A 10,649-nucleotide genomic window follows, 5' to 3' on the forward strand; every position below is an offset into this window, starting at 1 on the left:
TCAAACAAGACTTGCCTACAAGTAGTAAGCTATGGTATACGGTTCAGATGGTCGTGAAGACCGGGGCTCTGCCAACCTCGGAGGTTGTGGTAACTTGTAAGGTCACTGTTTCCGAACGCGGTGGTCTCCACCTTGCTCCATGCTGTCAACCAACAAGTAGTAAGATAGCAGTAGGAGAGCCATGCATAGCAATGTCACATTCACATTGTAGAACACACCTATGAACACACACATATTGACTTTATAATAGTAGTATATCCGGTGTAAACAGTTTCCACACATCCTCTCTTCGCATGTTGAGAAATGTACTCAGTTTCGCGTACATGTAAATAGCCATTCAGCGGGCCCAATCATTGAATTCGTACAGGTATTATTTTTAAAAGTTCAACCTGTACAGTATACCCATGACCGTGTAATACATGTACGGTACATTGTACATTCTAGTTTCTACAAGTCATACTACATAGTGACTACAATCATGTACAGAGCACATGTACCGGTACATGCGGCATGCATGCACAATTGCACATGCATCCTTATTGCTAGCACATTGCACTGGTATTCTATAGCACTCTGAACAAGCAGCGTATCTACCTGTGTCATTACATACAACATGCCACTACATGTACAAGACTTAGTACAGTGTTTAACTATAACTAAGCCGGCATACATGTACATGTACATGTACATGATTGTATGCAATGTACATGCCTTTATTTGTACAGGAGCATTGCACGTCATTGATTTGAAGAAATATTAATTGACAGGTATGACTATGATGAACTGAGCTACCAACTTGAACCACGTATGGTATGAAGCAAAGAAACTCGGAGTTGCGACATGCAAAAATAAAACCTTTGTGCCTTTTGCATGCACCGGCAAGAGTATGGGGGATTATACTCTTGGTACCGATACACTCATACATCGGTTATCCCGATCCCAGGGTTATGGGCACTTCGGTCTACCGGGCACCCTTTGGGCGAGTTTCCGTGGAAATGTTACAACACGTTTATCATTTTTTCGGAAACAGCGACGTCATACCGGTATGCCATATCTATGGCCTTTCTCCATCAAAATGTATGTGGATCGGAGTTACATGTACGGACATTTGAAAGCTACCGACAGTGCCCGGTCCCGGACTGCCCGGATAAATGAGGTATGAATGCACTGTACATGTATAGGCAACGGTATTTGACAGCTCCGTGCATCAACACGCAGCTAACACACCGTGCATCTAACACGCTGCTACTTGGATCAGAAGCCTACATCTAGGTACACGGGCTCAGCAGAGAATCTCGCGTTTCTTAGCGCGTGCTAACACATGAGACATCTCAGAACTAGTAGTATGGCCTATGGGGGGGGGGGGGGGCACGATAACTTGTGGGGATGGAACCAGGGCCTAGGAAGGCGTAAAGCCCGCTGATTGAAACACAGCTTAGGGCTGCCAAGAGCTCGTCGTGTCTTCACCGTACAGCGCTCTGTCCAGTCGGTACATGCACACACGGAGGATCGACACTGCGTAACACACACACACACCGGCCTGCACAGTTAACACGAGGCCAACGGACACATGGACACATTTCTGCATGGTAGTTATGGCATAGAACAAAGGCCGAAGTCCCAAGGAAGTACCACCGGTGCTTTAGAACTCCACACGATGCGGCAAAGACGAAAAGTAGGCGCGCATGTCGGAGAACGTGGCGTCGGCATGAATGGGAAAGGGAAAGAGCCGTCACTAGTGCCAGTAGTAGTGGTATGTAGCATGGACAAATAAATAATGGCCATCCGAGTAAGTTACTAGACTGGTATACAGCATATCATAACAGGAAAATATCACAACAGCTGCAAAGGACAGAGCAAGACCACGGCAAGTGGAGCAATGTCCAATGCTGGTTTGCACCCGGGCCAGGTTCAATCATTTAACTGGTATGGACAGGGTGTGCGAACACACATGAGTTTGTGGACACGTGTGTGCACGTGTGTACACGTGTGTGTGTGTGTGTGTGTGTGTGTGTGTGTGTGTGTATGTATGTATGTGTGCGTGTGCGTGTGTGTGTGTGTGTGTGTATGCTAACCCACGCAGCCAACTACTGCCCTTCAGTCACAGGACTGATGATACGTGTGTATGTGTGGGCAAAAGGCAATGTTGTGATTGATAGGGACGAGCACAACGCAGCCCAACGCAATGGACGCCACCACCACATCCATGGAAAATAGGTGCTATGAGGAGTTGACACACACAGACTGTGCAGGGCCTTACAGAATGGTCACATGCTCTCACTGACTGTGCAGGGCCACATGCTCTCACAGGCCACCACTCTCGATCTCGGCCAGAATGCGCTTGCGGTACTCCTTGAGACCACCCTCCAGTGACTTGACGGAGCCGTCGCCGCACACCCACAGCTCTTGCATCACCATGTCAATCAGCGTCTCGTCGTGGCTAACTAACACCACACCACCCTGACAAACGACATAAAACGTGTCACACACACACACACACACACACACACACACACACACACACACACACACACACACACACAGGCCAACAAGGCAAAACGGCTAGTTTGCTTCATGCAACAGTACTATCGGGCACTGAAGAACGGCCAGGCTAGAACTTCACCAATTTTTAAGAACAGTCTCTGCTGAGATGACGACTACACCATAGCTCAGTGGAAAGAAAAGTCAGGAAGAGTCTGAGAAAGAGAAGAAAGACATGTGTGGCAATAATCGTCGGGAATCGAACCTGCAACCTATCGATTGGAAATCGCTGCACATACCACTGCACCACATGGCACACACACACGTACACGTACACACACATGTACTGAAGTACACCACTACTACATCATGTAACTTCAAAATACACCCAGATAGACCAGGAAGCCGGAGAACCCCAAACACACTACATGCATGCTTTTCACTGCACCCCCCCCCCTCTTTCGGAACGAGACACGCGAGGTTTAAATGCCTAAACAGATGTAATGCAGTTACGCATGGACTCACGGGGAACTTGACCAGTGCTCTTCCCAGAGCTTCGACAGTCTCTACATCCAAATGATTGGTAGGTTCGTCGAGAATCAGCATATTTGGCCTGGTAGCAGGAAAACAAGCCAAGCAGAAAGCCGTCACGGATCAGCAATGGTATGTTATGTTATCTTTTTTTTACTTCACCATAGGTACAGGTACTGCTGCCTTCTTGCTGTGCATCATGTAATCGGATTATAGAGACAGATTCACACAGGAGCTGAGAGATACGGCAGTCCGTCAGCGTGTGCGCACACACACACACACACACACACACACACACACACACTACTACTACTACTACTATTGACAGCTGCCAGAAATGGCCACGCCGCTCCCCAAAGGGAGGTACTGTCAGAGAGGTTAGGGGAGAGGTAGGCAGTGCTTCAAATGGCGCTCCAGGTCCTGTCGCCTCCGAAACTGGCGTTGATTACAGACTCGGCAATGATGTTCAAAGTGCTGGCGGTCAGTCACTGTAGGGCGCTTCGGGCGGGGTCCACAGCGATGGCGCTTGAGGCCAGCAGCAGACTTGAATCACACACACACACACACACGCGCGCGCACACACACACACACACACACACATGCGCGCGTGAACGCACACACACACATACACACGCTCTCTGTCTGTCTGTACCTGTCTCTGGAGCACAGAGTATGTACAGGCACACGTTCACCATGATGTGAGCACACATACATGTACGCATCTTTTCTGAGCACTGTACGTAACAACCCGGTGATTTGGAACAGTATTTCACACGTCTGCACAACCAGCACAATGGTCTAGCTGTGTGCCCCATCAGCTACTTGCAAGCACCGAGACATCACGAGTAAGGAAGCCATGATCCACGGTTGTACTGTTGTACAGTGGTGGCAGCTGCCACCACTCTACAACAGTACAACCGTGGATCATGGCTTCCTTACTCATCGACGACTTCCGTAGTTCACAACTCGTATGCCAAAAAAACTCTGGTTACCGTACCCACACCAGCGGTGAAGGCATAGGTCTGTAAGAGTATGCAACTCTGGTTATGGGTCAATGCACGGCGCGCTGCCTTTAGTACCAAACTTGCCTACATCAAACATTGTACTCATGCTCTCAAACCCACGTTTTCTCATACCAGCATATTCATTTTTTGCTTTAGTTGCTCAAGTACCAAAGCAGTCTCTAAGCTGCGGGTGCAGGAATGCTGGTTGAATGTCCCGCACGAAAGTCGGTTTCAAACCACAGGGAAAGTGTGGTGTTAGATTTTTTCCGCATTGTGCGTATGTAGCTGCATGGTGTAATGAAGGCAGTGTGCCGCACACCGCCGTCACCGGGCCAATTATTGAAAGAAAAGAGCTCACAATTGCATACTCATGCTTATGGACTCTTGCTAGGGGCAATACGAAAACAGCCAAGCAGGTTGGACAAGACGAGAATAACTTAGAGGAAATCTCACTTTTTCCACGTCATGACGGCAAAGGCTACTCGTGACTTCTGGCCACCGGAGAGAGTTGCAATGGGTCGTGTGGCAAGTTCTCCAGACACGCCGTAGGATCCAAGATGCTGCCTGTACACCTCATCACGACACCCTGACACACACAACAGGCAACATTCAGCACAGAAGCAAGTCATCCGCAAGAAAAACAGCACACACCACAAGTCTATCGCAACTGCAGTACATGCTATCCATTCGGTGGCAGCAGGCTTGTCATCACAACCTTCCTCACCTCGTCAGGGCAAAGTGTTTGTACGGGACAGAATGTACACAAAGCTACACACCTCACTCCACTGGAGCAGTCAGGTCCAGTGACACACATACAAACCAGCATAACCCCACCGTCGTGCAAGATACGCCAACTACATGTCCAAAGCAATATCACATTATGTTCACTGTACACGGTCTTGCAAAGAAGTACATGTGCATACCTGAAAATCGCTCACGGAACAAGTCCAATGAGGAGAGCTGCATGCTCAGAGAGTCAACATGATGCTGGCTGAAGTAGGCCATGCTCAGGTTGCTGTAGGCAATGCAAAATCAATGACACACATGCACACACACACACATGCACACGTGCACGCGCGCATACACACACACACGTAAACACACACACACACAAACACACACACACACACACAAAGAACAGAAGCATGAGTGTGCATCCAATGGAACGCGAGTGTCTTGGCTCAAACTGCGTGCGCGTGAAATAGGAGCAAGGAATTGACCACCTTGCTACATGCTGCATGGAGAGGGAAGACGCAATAAATCCGACCAACATACATACGTAAACAGGCGATGACGCGACAACAGTTTAATAATCGCGATGAAAGGGACCAGCTGAATCGCCATGACTGTATAAAAGCTTTATTGTGCTTCAAAGAACAAACGAATAACTTGCATCATTCGTTTGTTCTTCAAAGTGCAATAAAGCCATTATACATGTCGATCCAGCTGGCCATTTTCATCGCGATAATTACACCATGCATACAGCATAAGATAGACAGCAGCAGGCGCTGTAGCTAAAAGTACTCACCGATGATTGGAGCGCACACCCTTAGTAGGTGATAGTTCTTCCAGGAGGATCTTGAGCAGAGTGGTCTTTCCTGCACCATTAGCACCAACCTACATACGCCAATGCACAGTGTCAGCGGTACAAAGCGACGGGCAAAGCACACACGTTGAAGCATGGAGAAATAAGGTGCGTTTTAAAATATTTTCTCCACGAGCTTCAGTAGATTGAGTACGGGCTCTGACAAGAAACACATTATGAATTGTGCACCTCGTAAGCCTCAACTAATCGGGCACATGGTAGAGTTTGGTGGAGCTACAACTTTTCCTAGGGTGCTAAGACTCACCTGAAGCCAATTCATCATGCTCACAAAAATCATACACCGTCACCTAAAACGGTCTCTCAGCTGCAATTATTCTAAAAAGTATACAACATTTAAATCACCGCCTGAAGTTCATCCACCGTCCGTAGAGGGCTCAATTTGCCGAGCGCAAAGAGCGGAATACACAGACAGAAGAGTGAGCAGTTCTATTTTCATCTGTGAAATCCGAGCCAAAGTTAAAATACTGACGTCCTGGACCAGTTCAGATGACATCACTGTACTTCACTTGTATACGTGTGCATCCGGCAACATTTGTACCATTTCCAATCCAGGGTGTCAAGGGCCGTGCCAGTTAACGGCGCTAAGTATACACTTTACGTCAGATTTCACAGAGCACAACTGTAGTTTGGCGTGTCTACTCCACTAAAACGAACTAAAGTGCCTGTGGTGTAGCCGTGCTTGATGATACCACAGTGCCAAGACACATGGTGCACTGTGACAACAGCAAAACATGATTCTAGGATGATTGCTTACAACTGCAATGCGAGACTGGGCATTTATAGTCAGGTCGACGTTGGAGAAAATTGTCCTCTCCGGCGTGTAAGCAAATGTAACCTGTCACACACACATGCACGCATGGGTACACACACATGCACACACACACACACACACACACACACACACACACACACACACACACACACACACGTGCACACACACACACATACACACACACACACACACACACACACACACACGTGCACACACACACACACACACACACACACACACACACACGTGCACACACACACACACACACACACACACACACACACACACACACGTGCACACACACAATCGTGAAGTCATGTACATTACTAATTTACAACATGTGCACTCATTGTTTTCTGACTTGAAAATCTAAAGATGTCTCCCTCTAGGGCTGAAACGATAATACTGAATGCTAGTATATGACTGCTAGGCCTAATGACTGCACATGTAAGCACAGTGGTGTACTCAATAAGTATTCAACAATGGGAAAACAAATAAAAAGGATCGGTCGGGTAATTGCAGCTATGTAATTGCTGCACACAGACACGTTCCTTAGGGCGCGTTCGGACTACCGTGAATCCCGTCAAACCGTGAATGCCGATAAACCGTGAAGGACATTCACACTACCGATAACAAACTAACGTCACCGTGAAGTTTTCAGCTCTCACCGCGGCACTGGCAAGGGATTTTCCCTTCTTCCCAGCGCGCATGCAGCCTGAGCACTTTTTTACTGCCAGTAAAAGTTTACTGCCGCAGCAGCCGCGGCAGTAAAACTTTTCCACCGGTAACGTGCCAGTAACGTCACGTGATCAAATCACCTTGTCGGCTTTCCCATTCCGTCACTTTTTATCGCTAGTTTGAACGTGCCCTAACTGGCCAAGACAGTATAGGCTGTAAACTCAACTTAAGGTCAGTGGGTAGTTAGGTTTCACCCCAGCTAATTTTCCTTTCTTTATCTTTCTTTCTTTGTATTACTGTTTAAAAGTCTACAAATTTTCGGCGCGTTTAAATTTCGGCCACACTAAAATTTCAGCCGGTACTGCTGCTGCCTGTATCAACTGTGACACTGAGTCTTGCAAAATAAATTTTCGGCCGCAACAAATTTTAGGCCAAAAAATGGCCAGGCCGAAAATAACCGAAAATATGCACTGGATATTAGCAGTACAGTCAGACCTCGCATAACTGCACGCATCCGTTTTCCAGAAAATATCCGGATAGGCGAGGGAACCGGATAATCGGACACGCATACTGTATGTGTACATGGCATATGCTGTAAATCGGTAACCAACGATTTTCTTCCGGATGGCGAGGGATCCGGATAAACGAGGACCGGATAAGCGAGGTCTGACTGTATTGATATTGGGCGTAAATCATGTTATAACTCTAAAGATTTACGCCCTTTGTGTTCTTTTTGCAGTTGGGCTAGGGTGAGAATCCCTACGACTATTTCAAGGTGCTGGAGTGCGTCAGGACCTTTACTAACTGACAAGCAACGGGAGATACGTAATTGTCATCAAATGAACAGGAGCAACACATAACACACTATGTAGTACAGACCTCACTGAGCTGGACAAGAGGACCTTGCAATTCCTCGCACGACGGGAATCTGTCCAACAAGAGAACCAACAGGAATGGAAAACTAAGCAATCATGACTTGGAATTGGCGTTGGCATGACTGCCATAAGTCACCATGACACGCAGGCAAGGGCCCCACCACAACCACTACCACACACCCACCCATCTCTTATAGCAACGATAGTGGGCAATATCTGAATGAAACAGATCAAGACTAGCGCCAGATAACTGCCTAGCCCACACAACTGGCAAAGCCACGTGAATCAACCCCCAAAGCACACCTGGTCTACACCATGTTATGATCTCGGCTTCACTCGAGTGAGAGATTACAACATTGGCGACGAAGCAATTCAGAATCCCCACACGCGTCATGAGTAGAACGTCATCGAGCCGTTCTGAGTGAGAGGAACGGCCGCTGAAGTGCAGCACCGATGGAAGATGTGGCTACCAGCATTCACCTGCATGCAGCTGAGTGCTGCCCGCACGCAGCCAGCAGGTCAAGGAGTCATACTGACCCCGTTTCTTCGTACAACTCCCTGATTCTAGCTTCTGCAAACCACATGCAACCGGATACAACGAAGCTTTCTGTACACATCTGAACCAGTTTGTATACAAAATCATGCCCCGGTATGCAGATCGTGAGGTCCGGTTAATATCCGGTAAAAGAGGACCGGATAAGCCTGTCAACACACTACAGTACAACGCGCTGCGTCTACGTCCACGTAAGGAGTTTTCGGTCGGTTGTCATGATGATCCATGTACGGAGTGAAAATGGGAGCAGAGGAAACGGAACACGTTGACGTGGTAGGGAGAGGGGGGGGGGGGGGGTATGCGACTTTTGGGCAGAACGTGCGTATGTCCAACAGTCTTTTTCCAGGCGACCTTGTACGTGCGTTTCAATTTTCAAATTTCTCCAAAAACGTGACCGCATGTACGAGTCAAGACCTGTGCTTGTTTGATGACACGACTGCCCGTTTTGGATTTTTCACCGTAGACGTAGACGTGAATGGGAGTCAGAGAACGCAGTGTGATGACAGCCTAAGCGAGGTCTGAGTGTACTTGCATACATGCAATATGCATGTTTTGAGTAACGGGGGCAGTGCTTGGTCCCAACCTGACCGGATTAGGGCGGGTTTAGAGTACTTGAAGTACCAGCATAACAACAACCATGGTACATGTGCATGTATTCACTGGTTTGAGGGAAAGACGCAAACGGGAAAAGTCTGAAGAAAAAACTGACTGTCACCACCAGGACTCGAACCAGGGACCCTCGCTTGTAGCCAGCGATGCTCTAACCACTGAGCTATGGTGTAGCCGTCATCCTAGCAAAGACTGTTCAACATTCTCTTCAGACTTTCGTAAGTACATGTAGAGCAGATATAACTAGCCGTACTCACCGCAGTACTACATCGGGATCGATAATGACCGGCTTTATCACAGGCCTGAACACAACCGCAACATACAACAAATAACATAATCAACACACAAACCAAACACATGATCAAACTCGGATGGAGAGCCAAGGATTAAAATTTAAAAAAGAGAGGACCATAAGTTTACAAGTTATCCGTTTATAAGCAGGATAATGGTGAGTCAAAATGTGCAACAATTAGCACAAAACTGACTGATGTGATAGTGACATTCAACGACCTGATGCTTAGCTGCATCACGTCTGAAATGTGCAAACCAGCAGCTTTCAAACTTGGAAGGTTATAAGTTATGCATCAGGTCGTTGAATGTCACTATCACATCAGTCAGTTTTGTGCTAATTGTTGCACATTTTGACTCAACAGTATCCTGCTTATAATCGTTGGTGTTGGGCAAAACGGATAACTTGCAAACACATGATCCCAAACATTCTCTGGTGGCCACAAAATTGTCACATGTACATGCCAGCCATAGGGCGTGCTTAGGACGAAATCAAGCGGACTCAATCCTCCTGTCTCAATTACAAAGCAAAGGTCAGACTGAGCTGCTGACACAACAGCAGGGAAGCTGTGATCAAACCAGGGAGTAGCACAATACCTATACGGTATTGTACTACTCCCTGGATCAAACTGCCACTCTGATCAGGTAGTCAGGCTAATGGCTACAAGTCCCCCGTTTGACAAGATTGCACTGCACGGTACTGGTGAACGACTACACTTCGATACTCCCCAGAATAAAGAGAAGACGAGCAAACCAGTGAGTACAAAGGGACCTCTCCAACAGCCAGCCAGGAGAGTAGACCAAACCAATACTTGCAAGTAGAAAGCATCACAGAAGCTACAGTGCAATCTCCCAGTGACAGACTCACTGCAGATCACAAACAACATCATGACTTGTCATGTATCCAGAGACACCGTGCACAGACTGGAACTTTACTAATACTGAGAACAGATGGGAATGAAGAGATCATGTGTCTCAATGTGGAGGTGTCCGCTCAGCCAGGCTCTACGGTACAACACATACACATACATATACATTGTACATTGTACGTACAGCTTCTGTAATATCTTGATCTTGCTCTGTGCTTGTGGTGCCCTCTTGGCATTGTAGCGCCATCTGTCGATAAAGTCCTGGGTAGTCGACAGAATGATCAACAACAATCGAGTAAATCAAGTGCAGTGAGCATGATCAGTACACAGGACAAGTCTCATGCCCAAGAATCTCAGCCATGTATCACTGAGAATACCACTAT

General features: G+C 47.4%; 1 protein-coding gene across 1 annotated transcript in view; it reads right to left on the minus strand.

Moving 5' to 3' along the window:
- Positions 1–1,548: 1,548 nt before the first annotated feature.
- The window catches only part of LOC135817206 (ATP-binding cassette sub-family F member 3-like), a 24,251-nt gene continuing 15,150 nt past the window's right edge, over positions 1,549–10,649 (minus strand). Inside the window, exons 17-25 of the mRNA XM_065330335.1 lie at positions 10,451–10,527; positions 9,367–9,411; positions 7,952–8,000; positions 6,377–6,457; positions 5,545–5,633; positions 4,940–5,031; positions 4,470–4,602; positions 3,007–3,094; positions 1,549–2,460 (exon numbers count right to left, since the gene is read on the minus strand). Of these exons, the coding sequence (XP_065186407.1) occupies positions 2,305–2,460; positions 3,007–3,094; positions 4,470–4,602; positions 4,940–5,031; positions 5,545–5,633; positions 6,377–6,457; positions 7,952–8,000; positions 9,367–9,411; positions 10,451–10,527 (810 nt within the window). The 3' untranslated portion in view covers positions 1,549–2,304. The remainder of the gene's footprint in view (positions 2,461–3,006; positions 3,095–4,469; positions 4,603–4,939; positions 5,032–5,544; positions 5,634–6,376; positions 6,458–7,951; positions 8,001–9,366; positions 9,412–10,450; positions 10,528–10,649) is intronic.

This window comes from Sycon ciliatum, chromosome 5 (genome assembly GCF_964019385.1).
Source record: "Sycon ciliatum chromosome 5, ocSycCili1.1, whole genome shotgun sequence".
NCBI classification, from domain to species: Eukaryota; Metazoa; Porifera; class Calcarea; order Leucosolenida; family Sycettidae; genus Sycon; species Sycon ciliatum.